This window comes from Pezoporus flaviventris, unplaced genomic scaffold (assembly GCF_033815535.1).
Source record: "Pezoporus flaviventris isolate CSIRO_AGI_PZ_B2104156 unplaced genomic scaffold, CSIRO_AGI_Pfla_v1 ptg000176l, whole genome shotgun sequence".
Lineage (NCBI taxonomy): Eukaryota > Metazoa > Chordata > Aves > Psittaciformes > Psittacidae > Pezoporus > Pezoporus flaviventris.
The window spans coordinates 1,137,956-1,152,402 of record NW_026892724.1 but is presented as its reverse complement, the minus strand read 5'-3'; the positions used below and the strand labels follow the sequence as shown (position 1 = coordinate 1,152,402).

Genomic DNA, 14,447 nt, shown 5'->3' with positions numbered 1-14,447 from the left:
AGCGCTGTCCCAAGGCTGACGGCAGCGGGAGCCGGGGACTGACAGAGCCCTGCAGGGGAGCGGGGGCTTCGGCAGCTCTGCATGGGTGCAGGAGGAACGTGGCTTGTAATGGCAGCGCCGGTGCATGGGAGAGCCGAAAGCCCGCACCAGGAAGCATTCCTGGGCAAGGGAATCTCCACAGCTGCTGTAGAAGGAGTCCCACAGGAAGGGACGGGATGCGCCACGGGGATGAATGCATTTGGAGGGGACTCCTGTGGTTCGAGGCCCCTCTCTCCAACCAGAAACACATTTGAAAGCAACCTGCCCCTGGGGAACAGCCCTTCACTTGTCCTTGTAAGAGGGGCACGCTCCTTCCCAACCCGTGGTAGTGCCTGGGTTGGGATGGGAACGGAGGAAGCCTCGGAGAGTGGGAATGATGAGGGGAGCCGGGGAGGCTGAGGAGAGCCGGGGGTGCTGAGGGAGCCGGGGGTGCTGAGGGGAGCCAGGGGGGCTGAGGGGAGCCGGGGGGGCTGAGGGAGCCGGGCCGAGAGCCCTGAGGTGAGCCGGGGCACATAATGGCCCAGCGTTACCTCCTGCCCCGCGGCCTCAGGCCTGCCCCTGGGCGCTGCCAGCAACCAAAATGGCGGCGGCGGCGGCCGCGCCCGGGGCGGGGCGGAGCGGAGCGGGCCGGGGCGGGCGCCGCGCTCTCTCCCTCCCTCCCTCCCTCCCTCTCTCCCTCCCTCAGCTCCGCCGCCGTTGTCGTTTCAGAGCCGTGCAGGCAGCGCCCGGTGGGAGCCGGAGCCCCCGGAGCGACTCTCGCCGTGACCGGACACCGCTGACTTCCAGCCGCCGCCATGGGCTCCGAGCGGGACTCCGAGTCGCCGCGCTCCTCGTCCATCCACTCGGCCGCCGCCAAGTGCCCCAAGCCCGGCCGCCGCCGCCGCCTCTCCTTCCAGAGCGTCTTCTCCGCCGCCGCCGCCTCCGCCGCGGGCAGCCGCCGCCGCGCTAAGGCCGAGCCGCCTCCCGCCGCCCCGCCGCCGCCGCCCCCCGCCGCCCCGCCGGCCCCGCCGCCTCCTCCTCCTCCTCCTCCGCCGCCGCCTCTGCCGCCCCCCGAGGAAGCGGCGGTGGTCCCGGAGGGCGGCGGCGAAGAGGAGCTGGAGTGCCCGCTGTGCCTCGTGCGGCAGCCGGCCGAGAACGCCCCGCGCCTGCTGTCGTGCCCGCACCGGTCGTGCGGGGCCTGCCTGCGGCAGTACCTGCGCATCGAGATCACCGAGTCCCGCGTCAACATCTGCTGCCCCGAGTGCAGCGAGCGCCTCAACCCCGCCGACATCCGCCGCCTGCTCCGGGACTCCCCGCACCTCGTCGCCAAGTACGAGGAGTTCATGCTCCGCCGCTGCCTCGCCGCCGACCCCGACTGCCGCTGGTGCCCGGCCCCCGACTGCGGGTGAGTGAGGCGCTGCCCCGGCCCCGTGCGGTGCTGCCCCGGCCATGCCCTCCGGGGACGGTGCGGGAAGGGAGCCCCCCCCCCCCTCCCCAGGTCCTGCTGGGTGCTGGGGTACGTGGGTGATGCGGATCCACGGTCCCCTGGGGATCACATCCCAGCTGGGGTGGCCCCGGGACGTGGCCTCCTCCTGGGGTGCTGCCCGTTCCCGTCTGGGTGCCAGGGAGGGCACAGGAGGGCTGGTTCGCTCCCGGTGGGGTGCTGGTGCTGCTGCTGCGCACCTCCAGTGCTACCGAGTGCCGAGGGAGAGCCTGCACCCAGGAGCTCTTTGCTGTGTGGTATCCCAGGTTGGAAGATCAACAGGTCCGGCCTTTCCAGGCAAAGCATGGCCTAAACAGGATGTCCCAGCGCCCTGTCCAGCTGAACCTTAACAGTGCCCAGTGCTGGGGAGTCACCACTTCCCTGGGCAGATCATTCCAGTGGCTGGTTGTTCTCAATGGGAAAAATTTCCCTCTTGTATCCAGTTGGAATCTCCCCAGGAATAACTTGTGCCCCTTGTCAGGAGTCCCCAGGACAGCTGATGGGCCTTGGGTACCAAAGCATCACTGTCTATCCCTGCTGCCTCCTAGAGCACCAGGGTTTGATCTTGGGGCTAATGAAGTCCAGACAACCCAGCTATGAGTAATAGGACTTGAAGGGGGTTTTAGGTGAGCCACAGTTTCTCTCATTTAAAAGAAAGCACAAATAGGAAGTGTGGAGTTTCCTGGTCGTGCCAGCCATGGGGACACCCTGCAGCATCCGTAGTGGGGAAGAGGGAACCACAACCGGTCACTTTTTCCCAGTGAGGATGTGAGCTCATGGCCCAGAGGAGGGATGTTGCCTCATTGCCCATTACCCAAATGAGGCAACGTCTGCCTGGCCAGAAGTCAGCCCAGCCAAGCTTGATGACTTTATAGTTATCTGCGCATTGCTTTCATTTTCTCTTCTCTTTTCCTTCAAATGAACTCTCTTAGGTTTCTGTTTGAGTCTAAGCCAAAGCTGCCTGGAAAAGGGCTTCATTCAGGAAACTTAGAGAAGTGCTGTGAAGTTGAGCTACAACTCGGCTTGGACTGCAATTTGGGTAGCAAGAACATGAAAGGAAAGTCTGACCTAGCAGTCAGCATGGAAAGCGTGGTGGGAGGGTTGTGAAGATTTAATCAGGGCAGTGGAATAGCCTTCGTATGCAAACCCAGCCTGGCTCAGGTTCCCCATTGCTTTGAGCAGCTGTGTAAAGGGCTTGTTTCTTCAAAGGGCAGTGTTAATAGCAAACAACAGCTTCTCTCCTTGCAGAAGCAAAATCGAGTGTTGGATCTTGTTGTCGCAGGAGCTCTGGGGATAAGAGGAGGGTGATAGAGCAGGTTGTGCTGCCATGGAGCAGTACCAGAGGGAATGCCCCTGCTGTCAGTGCTGTTAGCTGGCTAGAGAAAACCCTGTTCCTGCTTACTGAATCTCGGCTCCTTGGCTGCTGTGGTGTCTCTCTGTGCTCAGGATAAGGTGTAAACTCGAGGTGCATCACCCAGGCTGCCTGGTTGGAAGGAGCCGGCCCCCAGCGCAGGGGCAGTCACCCAGCCTGAGCCTGATCTGTGTCTTGAGGGGGTTTGTGCACACCGGTGTCACCCACAGCTCCTCCTGCCAGCAAAAGCCTCTCCCTTGGCTGACCAAGGAATGTGCATGGGCACCCTCCTCTGAGCTGCCCAGCAAAGCAAGAAGCGACCCTGGGGTTGCTGGAGACCAGGCAATGCTCACGGACCAGTGCTGCTGGTGTGTCTGCAGCACTGAACAAAGGCTGCTGGAATTCAGCCCTCCGGCAGGGAGAGGAATTAATCACCCTATTCATTCTTGCCAGCCAGCTTGGGTCTCCCTGCTTCTGTAACATCAGGGTATGAATTATTTACACCAGGCTTTCCCACTGTAGTAGTGCTGGTGTACGGAGCGGGAGCTGGGGCATGCGATGCTCAGCACCGGCTGTCCCCCCCGTGCTGGGGTGGTGGCAGTGAGGGGCTGCTGGGTGATGGGTGCGTGGCACACAGCATCCTTGCCCCTTCCACACGTCCCAGCCTTTCATAAATGAAAGAGCCCGTGGGGAGGAGGAGGAGGAGCAGCACTACACCGGTGCGTGTTGGCATGGAAACGCCGGTCAATTGATGCGCCATCAGTTGCGGTACAAATCATTTTCTATGTTTGCAGCTCTTGTTTTTCCTTGCTCCAGTCAGGTGGCATCACTGTCTAGTGCTTGTCACACAGCAGCTCTCCTGGAAGCCTGCGAGAATAACAGAGCCATTAGAGGAGCGGAGCTGTGTAGGCTGAGCTCAGTGAATGAGGCTGCTGAGGCTCTGGCTCGCGTGGAGCAACGGGAAGAGGGATGGAGGCAACTCGTGGCCATCCAAGGAATAGGCTGGCGGCAGAGCTGTGCAATTCCACAGCCTTGGGAAGACCTTTGCTGTCATTGCTGCATGGGGAGAAGTCAAAGTTTCCCTTTCCTCTGCTGGGGTTGAGCCTGGCTGTTGAACTCAGCGATGTGCTGGGAGTCAGGTGAAGAAGGGCCACATGTTGGCCACCCAGATCCTGCCACAGTTAATCCTGGGGACATCGCTTCGACAGCCTCTTCCGAGTTGACCTTGAATGCAGGGATGTGTTATTTCTTTCCCTAATAGACAGTCACGTAGTTTGTTCCCCCACAGCTTTGGGCTTGTCCATGGTATTGGTCATTTCAGCTCAAGGAATAGAAGATAAATGGTGACAACTGTAATTTCTCATAGGATTTGCTGCTTGAGTGTTTAGAAAACCCCACTTTTTGAGGGGGTAATTTAGAGCATTGGGTTGCTTATTGCATTACACTGAGCTTTCCTAGCCTGCTGTTACGGTTTGAAGTAGCAGTGTCACAACACAGCTGGTCAGATCAAGGGGGGTTTGCCAGGGGTAGGTCTTTGGCCACGTGTTAGCAGCAGCGTAAGGATGCTTTGTGGGATCTTAGAATCACAGAGTGGTTTGGGATGGAAGGGACCTTAAAGCTCATCCAGCTTCAACCCCTGCCACGGGCAGGGACCCCTTCCACTAGAGCAGCTTGCTCCAAGCCCCTGTGTCCAACCTGGCCTTGAACACTGCCAGGGATGGGGCAGCCACAGCTTCTCTGGGCACCCTGTGCCAGCGCCTCAGCACCCTCACAGGGAAGAGCTTCTGCCTAAGAGCTCATTTCAGTCTCCCCTCTGGCAGGTTAAAGCCATTCCCCTTGGCGTGCCCCAACAGGCCCTTGTCCAAAGCCCCTCTCCAGCTTTCCCGGAGCCCCTTTAGGCACTGGATGCTTAGTGGGATCTTCACAGAATTATGGATGGTTTGCCTTGGAAGGGACTCTTGTCTCTAGACAAGATGCCTACTGGTCCATGCAGGTCACATTTGTCCCTCTCAGCCTTCTAAAGCCACCTGTATCCCATCTCCCCTCCAGTCCCAGCTTCACGTGCAGGCGGGGCCGCTGCAGTCGTGCGTCCCAGCCCCACGCTGGGCGCGGAGCTGCTGTTTCTCTGGTGATGATGATGCTGTACCCTGGCAGGATGAAGCTGCTCAGACTCCCACGGGATGTGAATCACTGTGGTGTGACACACTCGGCGGTTCTCACGCTGCTGCCTCTGCGAAGAGGCAACACAACTGGAGCCACGCAGGCTCTAAATATAAAACCTGGGCTAGAGCTGACCCCTACCAGAGGTGCTGAGGGTGATCAACACAAGCACCCTTTGCCATCCTGGTGTCGCAGGGCTGGAGGGGGCACCTCTGGACTTGCTCAGTTCAGCCCCTGCCAGTGGAAGCGAGCTCACTGCAGGGGACCGAGTCAGCTTTCCTGCAGCACTGCTTGGTGGTGCTGGTTAAACTGCTGCGTACACAGCACATTTCCTGCTGGAAGCATCACGCTCCTATGGGAAGAAGCGAGGTGGTTGAACCTGCTCTTCTTCTCTTGCATGTTTTGCTCAAGTTTTGGCTCACTCCAGGAACAGTGTTGTCCTTCACTGCTCTAGAAAAGGAAATGCTGTGGGGATGATGGACGCTTCTTGAGGTATCCGTACATGAAAAACCTTGTTGTGCCACTTTAGAATCATTCACTTGATAAAGTGCCCAGGACAGCCTCAGCTTTCCTAGATTCATCCACCCATATAACATCCACCTGTATACCTATCCTAAGGAACTGGGGTACGTGTATTAAGCTGGGATGCTTGGGAATTGCAGTGTGAGCTTGTCCTAGGAGCCTGAATCAGAAGCAGTGAACTGTTAACCAGGCACACAGGCAGGACAGATCTGGTCTCTCTGAACTGACAGAAGAGTTACTGAGGAGAGAACTCGCTATTGCAAGCTGTCTGTGTCAAAGCTGTCAGCCCCAAGGAGCCCCATTAGCTCTGCTTAATTTCAGGCCCTGCAGTGCAAAGCATAGGACTGGAGAGAGCAGGAATCTGGCTAGGGTGTGGGCTGCAGGCTCTCCGCAGGCTGGGTTAAAGCATCCCTGTCTCTGGATACCTTTCCCTGATCCTCCTGGTGTCTCCCCCCTTCAGGTATGCGGTCATTGCCTACGGCTGTGCCAGCTGCCCCAAGCTGACCTGCGAGAGGGACGGCTGCCACACGGAGTTCTGCTACCACTGCAAGCAGATCTGGCATCCCAACCAGACCTGCGACATGGCCCGGCAGCAGCGGGCACAGGCGCTGCGGGTACGCACCAAGCACACGTCAGGCCTCAGCTACGGGCAGGAGTCCGGCCCAGGTATGGAAGGATGCTGGAGGGAGGCTCTTCATGAGGGACTGGAGCGATGGGACACAGGGGGATGGGTTCAGACTGAAACAGGGGGAGTTCAGGTTGGAGATAAGGAAGTTCTGTACTGGGAGGGTGGTGAGGTGCTGGCAGAGGTTGCCAAGGAAGTTGTGTATGCTCCATCCCGGGCAGTGTTCAAGGCCAGGCTGGACAGAGCCAGGTTTAGCGTGAGCTGGGGATGGAACTGGATGCTCTTAAGGCCCTTCCCAACCCAAACTATTCTCTGATTCTTTGATTCACACCTTGCTGTGGTTACTGCAGTGCAGCTTGTGGGGCTGAGAAAGAGCCATCTGAGGGCAAAAACTCTTCTTGCCAAAGCAGGGGGGTGTTAGTGCCCTGCAGGGACTGCTGCTGCCTGTCACAGCCGTGGGTCTCCAGCAGCCACCAGTGGGACCAGCTGTGAGACTCGGAGCCATTTCCCCTTCTCGTGATGGGCTCCTCCAAGAGCACAAAACAGATGAGGAGGTGATGAAGTGCTTTGGGTCCTTCTGTGTCAGGGCAGCTCCCCTCATCCGCCCCAGCTAGGCTTGTGGCTCCTTTGATCTTGGATGTTCTCACTTCCCGTGATCTAAACCCTGAACAAACAGGCACTTTTTACCCTTGCAGCTTCAAGTCTGCCTGCTGCAGTAGCAAGGAGCAGCGTTCATGCCTTGCCGCGTGTGGGGAGCTCTGTGTGCTGTTAGGTGTTGGTAATGTCAGGGACTGAAGCCACAGCCTCCCACGCTGCCTGGTAGGAGCTGCTGTGTCTGCTGGGTTAGTGTTGGTTAAAACCAACTGTCCTGAGCCTGGCAATAGAGTCCTGCTTTACCCCTAAACAAAACCCTCTGGTTTCCCCTCTCTGTCAGGAGTTGAACTTCTTAGAACAGGGCTGCTGTGGGTGGTTCTGAGGTGGCTTCGTGGTGTGTTGAGATTCAACATGCCCCAGTTAGAGGGCCCTGGTAACGGACAACATAGACACTGCTTGTAGCCCAGCCTGTGGTACAAACCAGCAGCAGCAAATAGTTTCCGAGTTTTCCCATCCTGTTAAAGGAGATCCCTGCCAGGAAGCTTAGTGCTCAGCCACCGACAGGGAGGTTCTTGAGACAGTGGTTTTCCCCCACCCTGTTCTTGCTGCATTCAATGTGGTGATTCATAAGGTGCGAGCTGGTCCCAGCAGCTGGATTTCATACTGTGGAGTGTTGCAGAGGCTGCCAGCAAGCCCTGAGCCGCTGCACGGTGTAACCGCCGTCAGATGATGCTTGGATTAAGGAAGAGGTGAAGGCCCCTTCCTCTCTGCCAGCAGCAAACCAGGGGCTGCACAAGCTCTGCCCTGGCTGCAGACCCTCTTCAGCTGCTTTCCAAGGTCAGGTTCAGAGTTTCTCCAAGCCCTTGTGCTCCCAATTGTTCTGTCGTTCTTGGCCTTCCAATCACCGCAGTGGAGCAATTTGGTAATGGCTCACTCTTGCTGCTGCCTTGGCTAGCGCAGGGCAGGTATGACTTGTTCCCAGGGTTTAAGCATGTTCTGGAATACATCCTGTTCAAAGCCACAATAAGCTTTTAAAGCAGCTGCTGTTCTCAGTCCCTGCTGTGCAGGCAAATGGCTTTGGTGGGCTCTGTCCCATCAATGTTATCCTCTCACCCTGAAGATAAAGGCACAACCTCCCCACTGTATGCGCTCAGCAGAGGCGTTCTGCCCGCGCTGCCACCAAGGGGTGGATCCACGATGAGGTCCCCCTTGTTGCCTGCTCCCAGCTCCATCCCATGCTCTCATCCATCCCACAGCCGACGACATCAAGCCGTGCCCGCGCTGCAGCGCGTACATCATCAAGATGAACGACGGGAGCTGCAACCACATGACGTGCGCGGTGTGCGGCTGCGAGTTCTGCTGGCTCTGCATGAAGGAGATCTCGGACCTGCATTACCTCAGGTGAGGAGGGGAGCAGCCCCTGCTGCCCTGGGGCTCTGGGCAGGGGTTCCCTTGCCTGGTGGCCTCCCTCCTCCTGCCTCTTCGATCAGGCAGCCAAATGCTGTGCCTGACCCCAGGAGCTGAGCTTTCTGCCTGCTTTAGATGCTCTTCCACAGCAGGTTCCTCCTGACACGACAGCGGGCTCTTGGTGTACTGGGTATTGAGCAAGGGCCCAGTAGTGTGGTCATCACCTTGAGGAGCAAGTTAATCTTGATGGGGAGAAAAAGAGGGAAACCCTTTTTGTGTTGTCTGCCTGCTTCCTGAGTTCTGTCCGTGTGGAAGTTGAACGGGGGCTCTCGGGAATCGCTCTCATGCTAATGGCGTTGTTTTCCCCTTCCGTGAAGCCCCTCTGGCTGCACATTCTGGGGCAAAAAGCCATGGAGTCGTAAAAAGAAGATTCTCTGGCAGCTGGGCACGTTGATCGGGGCTCCCGTGGGCATCTCCCTCATCGCTGGCATTGCCATTCCTGCTATGGTCATTGGCATCCCGGTGTACGTTGGGAGGAAGGTGAGTGTGGAGAGCAGGAGGCTGGAGCTGCTGAGGGGTTTGGGGCGTTCTCTCCTCTCAGAGCATCTGATACAAGGGGTGGATCTGGTCATGGAACCCAAACTCAGTTCTCTTCTAAGCTTTACCTTATCTTTAGAGCTTTGGGTGGGGAGAGGGAAGGTGGTGGCTGTTAGCCCTTGAGTCCTCTCAAATGCATTTTGCATCACTCTTGTGCCTGCACCAGGAGCACCCAAGGGGAGACCTGGTCCCTTTTTAACACGTGATGATGGGCCCTATGGGACAGTGGCTGGACCCTGAGCATCACACTTTGGCTTGCATAAATCACTCGTGTTTTGATGCTGAGCTACTGCCCAGAACTGTGTGATGCTGTTGTGTGTCTGTGCTGCTGAAGAGGCACTGAGAGGCAAGAAATGGTGTGTCAGCACTGTATTTGTACCTCCTCCTTTTCCTACAGCACAGACCCACCTACTAGATCTGATTTGTGGTCAAGATGAGGTTCTTTAAGGGCTAATCCAGCTGACAAGGCTGTAAAATCACAAGCTTATTAATGTCTTCTGCTGGTGTTTGCTCTGTTCTCACCTGGTGCTTCTCCTTCTGTCAGATCCACAGCAGATACGAGGGAAAGAAAACCTCCAAGCACAAGAGGAACTTGGCCATTACTGGTGGGGTCACCTTGTCTGTCATTGCCTCTCCAGTCATCGCTGCTGTCAGTGTGGGTGAGTGGGCACAGTCCCTTTCCCTTCTGGGGGGCCAGGGGTCACTGAGACAAGGGGTAGAGCAGCCCTGTGGGATGGGGGTTTTGCTCTTCTGGGCATATGGCTCTGTTTCACGTCCACATCCTGCTGTGCCTGAGGTGGCCTGGAGCCAGCCCAGGGCTTGTCTGGAGCACCAGCTGCCTGTGCACAGCCCATAGGGGAGTCCCTTGACAGCAGAGCTGCCTCTTGCCCGTGGGCTGGTTTGGAGGCTGATGTCTTGTGGGTTCAGCTGAGGCTGTCTCTGCTCTTGGAGCTCCCTTGTTCTGCACTGCAGCAGCACAGGGGGCTCCTGCACTGCCTGCAGGGTTGTGAACTAGGGCTTTAGAGCAGCATGAACACAACGGGAAGAGTCCCTACCCCAAAGAGTTTTCTGTCTGCCCAGCACAGCTCAAGCCTAAGCTGCTCCTCTGACACCAGCACATCCTCCTCTGCAGGTATCGGCGTCCCCATCATGCTGGCTTACGTGTACGGTGTGGTGCCCATCTCGCTGTGCCGGGGCGGTGGCTGCGGGGTCAGCACTGCCAATGGGAAGGGGGTGAAAATCGAGTTTGATGAAGATGATGGACCCATCACAGGTAATGGGATGAGTGGGGAAGGGAAGGGGGTGAAGCAAGACCCTGCCCATTGCCTCTTGTAATGTAATCATGCTACCGAGACCCGAATGTCTGCCGTTGCCTACAAGCAGTCACTTGCTTCAGGCTCTTGGTGATGAGCTCCGTAGCTCCTTGAAGCAATGTCTCAGCTCTTCCTTGCCCTGGCTGAGGCCGGGAGCCAGTCTGAGATGGGGCACATGCTGCCTGACCCCAGCTCTGCCAGCACCATCGCAGCCGGATGCTTCCCTTGCTGATCCCTGTTCCTGTGCTGCTCTTCCCGCAGTGGCTGATGCCTGGCGAGCCCTGAAGAACCCCAGCATTGGGGAGAGCAGCATCGAGGGGCTGACCAGCGTGCTGAGCACCAGCGGCAGCCCCACCGATGGGCTCAGCGTGATGCAGGGCAACTACAGCGAGACAGCCAGCTTCGCCGCGCTCTCGGGGGGCACCCTCAATGGGGGGGTCCTCTCTGGAGGCAAGGGCAAGTACAGCAGGTGAGTGAGCTGCTGGGCACACAGGAAAAGGGGAGAGGCCCCCAAGGCTGGTGTTGGCTGGGGAGGAGCCTGCTGGGGAGCTCTCCAAGGCTGTGAGTGCATCCCCCTCTGTGTCCTGGTAGGTTTTCATAGGGTGATTTGGGTTGGAAGGGACCTTAAAGCTCATCCAGTCCCAGCCCCCTGCCACGGGCAGGGACCCCTTCCACTGGAGCAGCTTGCTCCAAGCCCCTGTGTCCAACCTGGCCTTGAACACTGCCAGGGATGGGGCAGCCACAGCTTCTCTGGGCACCCTGTGCCAGCACCTCAGCACACTCACAGGGAAGAGCTTCTGCCTAAGAGCTCATCTCAGTCTCCCCTCTGGCAGGTTAAAGCCATTCCCCTTGTCTTATCACTACATGCCCTTGCAAAAAGGGCATCTTGTGTTGTAGAATAACCAGGAGCAGCTCAGGCTGCTTCTGGAGCCAGTGCTGGGCCGGTTCCTGCAAGGAGGACAGGGGTTTCTGTCCCTACTGAGCTCCTTCAAACTACAGAGCTGATGCTTCAGGTTAATTGGGAATGGTGCAGAGCTGCCTGCGTGGCCTGCTTAAAGCTCTTCCAGTTCTCTTGTCCCAGGCTGGAGGCTTTGATGCTTCCCATTCCCAGTGTCTTATAGCAAGCAGGGTCACTGCTTGCCAAGTCAGGAGGCTGCACCACAGTTCTCTGAACATGCCTATGAGTCACTTTGGTTGATTGGAGCCATGTGCTGAGGTGGCAGCCAGGATCCCATCATGGCTCTGTACGGGAGCTGTGCAAATCGCTTCTTCGCAGGAATCGTGTGAGTCATGAAAAACAACTTCACCTTCGTCATGGAAAACAGAACGGCTTTACCTAAACAGAGCCAAACCTGAGACTTAAGGAGAGAAACCATTGGGGTTGAACTCTGCCAAGCTGAGCTGCACCGGCACCACGGGCCTCTTGCCTTCCCATGACAAACAATGAGTGCTTGGTGCCCCTCAGGGACCATCTAAGGCATTCCTGAGGAATCCTCTTCTTTCCTGCAGGCTGGAAGTTCAGGCTGATGTCCAGAAGGAGATTTTCCCCAAAGACTCTGTCAGCCTGGGGGCTATCAGTGACAATGCCAGCACTCGAGCCATGGCTGGCTCCATCATCAGCTCCTACAACCCCCAGGACAGGTAGGAGGATGGGCACTGGTGAGGAGGGTGCTGGCATCTTCTCTGCTCTGTGGGGTGCTGCTGTGGGCGGGGAGATGACTGCAGCAGCTCCAGCCTGTTCTCTGGTAGCTGGCAAGTGGAATGATCCTTTCCCTAGCCCAGGAGGGCTGGGGACAATGTGGGAGCAGCCTCCACGTGTGGTGTGGAGGCTGAGGAAGGAAGCTGTAACTCAAGATCCTCAAGGGCTGTTCCTGGCTGGTCACTCTGATGTTTTCCCAGTTCAGTTCCTGGCTTACAGCCTGGGATGATCTTGGCTGCTGTTGGGAGGACTCAAAGAGAGCAGCAAGCGTTGCTGTTTCCCAGATGCTGCAGGGTGATAAGCAGCATCTTGCTCGTGTTTAGCAAACGTGATCCTTCCAGCCCAGCGGTGACCCAGTGGAGCCCAGTAACACAAAGGTGCTTGTTCCTGCAGGGAGTGCAATAACATGGAGATCCAGGTGGACATCGAAGCCAAACCAAGTCACTACCAGCTGGCCAGCGGCAGCAGCACAGAGGACTCTCTGCACGTCCACACCCAAATGGCAGAGAATGAGGAGGAGGAGGAGGACGGGGAGCAGGAGCAGACCTGCAAACACCCAAGCTGTGAGCAAAAGGACTGCATTGCCAGCAAAACCTGGGACATCACCCTGGCACAGCCCGAGAGCATCCGGAGCGACCTGGAGAGCTCCGACAGCCAGTCGGACGATGTGCCGGACCTTACCTCGGACGAGTGCGAGTCCCCCCCGCCCCAGCCTGCAGCAACCTGCCCCCAGAGCCCAAGTGCCCCCCTGAGCCACTGTGCCCAAGCCGAGGGCTGCAGGCTGGATGACATGGTCAAGCTGGAGTGCATCGAAGCCAGGGTGTGAGGTGGGCTCCTGCTGACCAGCACGCCGTCACTGCATCTCTCTGGGGCAGGGTTGTGTCCGTGTTGGCTTCTGTCTTCGAGGCTACAGTGGCTCCCCAGCCCCCCCCCTCCCGGGGAGCTGCTGTTTCTTATGTGACAAAAAACAAAGAAAAAGGAAAAAAAAAACCACAACAAAAAAAGCCCAATCCCCGCCCCCTGTTTTTGTTTTAATTTATTGATCCAAGCTCTGTGAGGTGTGTAAGAGTGTAAATATGTACGTGTGTCTGTACGTCTGCAACCATCCTAAGGGACTATTGGAATAAAGCCTCTGGTTGTCATTTGACTCTCATCCAGTTCATCTTTTCCAGGGATGTACAGGGAGCCACTCTGGCTGCCTTTGCTCAGGGATTCCTAGCCCAAGCCATGGGGGAACAGGGGCATTTCCTATTCTGCCTTTAGGAACTGGGCTAGAACAGCCTTGTTCTGGCTGCAGCAGTGATGGGAACAGTGCATGTGCCATGTGAAGCTGGGGCAGGACGAGGTGTCTCTTTTCCCCCAGGGAGATGGGGATGGAGGGGATGCATGGGGAAGGGGATGAGGCAGCATGGCATGGTGTTTGGTATGGCACTGGCGTGGCAGGTGTGGGACAGGGCTCACCCTGCGAGCAGGGCTTCAGGACAGCCAAGAGCAGGCACCAGGGAGGCAGGATGCAGATGGGATTTGAGGTGGGAAAGCGAGGAGCGAGAGCAATGCTGCGGGCACCGCTATGGAGCTCACCGCGTGTAAAACACGCCGAGCACCAGCTTGCTGTCCCGGCTCTTCGCCTGCGGGAGGGCGGCCGGACGTGCGGCGCCAGAGAGCGGGCATCAGAGATGCAGTCCCCGGAGTGAGCTGCCTGGCAACGGGCAACCAAAGGAGGATGGGAGGGGAGCCGAGGGGCGCTGCCTGCCCGGTAGCACATCACTGAGAGGGAGATGCCATCGTGTGGCCACACGCGGTACTGCAGGAGCTGCGCATCACCTACACGTGGGTATCTCCGGAACGCGTTTTAGGTGACGAAGGGAAGGGGGATTGCTGTGTTGGTGGCACCATTTCGGAGGTCTCCCTGTGTAGGAAACTAAATAGGTATTTCCATAAGTCCTCATAAACCGCACTGGATTGTCTGTGGTGGGCTTCAGCTACAGAATGAGCAGTGAGATGAGTGGGAGCAATGTGCTCCCAGGTGGGCTTTGTTACCCTTACCAGGCACCAGCAGGTTCTTTGAAGCCAGAGTTTGTTCTGCTCAGGTCCTTTGGCTAACTTCCTGCCTGGGCAACTCTCTTTCTATAGAAACAAATACAAATCATTTTTAAACTTACAAATACCCAATTCTGATGATTTCATTTGTTGAAGGTATTTAATACCAGCTTTCTTTCTAGAACAGGATGCATACGGGGTAGCAGGCAATGGATACTTTGGAGGGGGAAAACCAGTTGCATCAAACTCTCAAATGCCAGGTAAGAATAGAACTGGTCAATAAATACTGTTCTTCAAAACAGTAAAAAAAAGCACCCACAGAATTAATAATAATAATTCTACACTAAGCTCCTAGGTGTAGGTACCAGCTGCCCTTGTGCAGTTACCAAACTGTAAATGCACGTACAGGTAGAAAACAAAACTCAACAAAAACCCCCAAACAAACGCACCTAAAAAATCCTCCAGCTACAAGCTTGACTTTCTGAAAGTATTTACAGAGCCAACGAAGCCCTGACCTGGCAGCACAGAACTGTGTGCACCGACAGTGCAAAGAGCACCAAGAGATTCTGCCGAGCCAAAGTCCTTGTAAGGCCATGCTAATGGAAGTGTTTCACACAACTCCTCTGAGCTGTTGCCGC

General features: G+C 57.0%; 1 protein-coding gene across 1 annotated transcript; it reads left to right on the top strand.

Annotated features, from left to right (window-relative positions):
- The first annotated feature begins 775 nt into the window (after positions 1-775).
- RNF19B (ring finger protein 19B) lies at positions 776-12,916 on the top strand. The gene is made up of 9 exons (XM_061480285.1): positions 776-1,423; positions 5,995-6,200; positions 8,010-8,154; positions 8,538-8,700; positions 9,302-9,416; positions 9,890-10,030; positions 10,332-10,539; positions 11,580-11,711; positions 12,163-12,916. The coding sequence occupies exons 1-9, from the start codon at positions 834-836 to the stop codon at positions 12,593-12,595; spliced, it is 2,133 nt and encodes a 710-aa protein (XP_061336269.1). The 5' UTR covers positions 776-833; the 3' UTR covers positions 12,596-12,916.
- The last annotated feature ends 1,531 nt before the right edge of the window (positions 12,917-14,447 follow it).

Excerpts from the sequence above, each read along its gene's own strand:
- RNF19B (XM_061480285.1), top strand. The coding sequence starts at position 834 with ATGGGCTCCGAGCGGGACTCCGAGTCGCCGCGCTCCTCGTCCATCCAC. Across the intron at positions 8,155-8,537 it reads TCGGACCTGCATTACCTCAG|CCCCTCTGGCTGCACATTCT; the intron begins GTGAGGAGGGGA and ends CCTTCCGTGAAG. Across the intron at positions 10,540-11,579 it reads GGCAAGGGCAAGTACAGCAG|GCTGGAAGTTCAGGCTGATG; the intron begins GTGAGTGAGCTG and ends TCTTTCCTGCAG.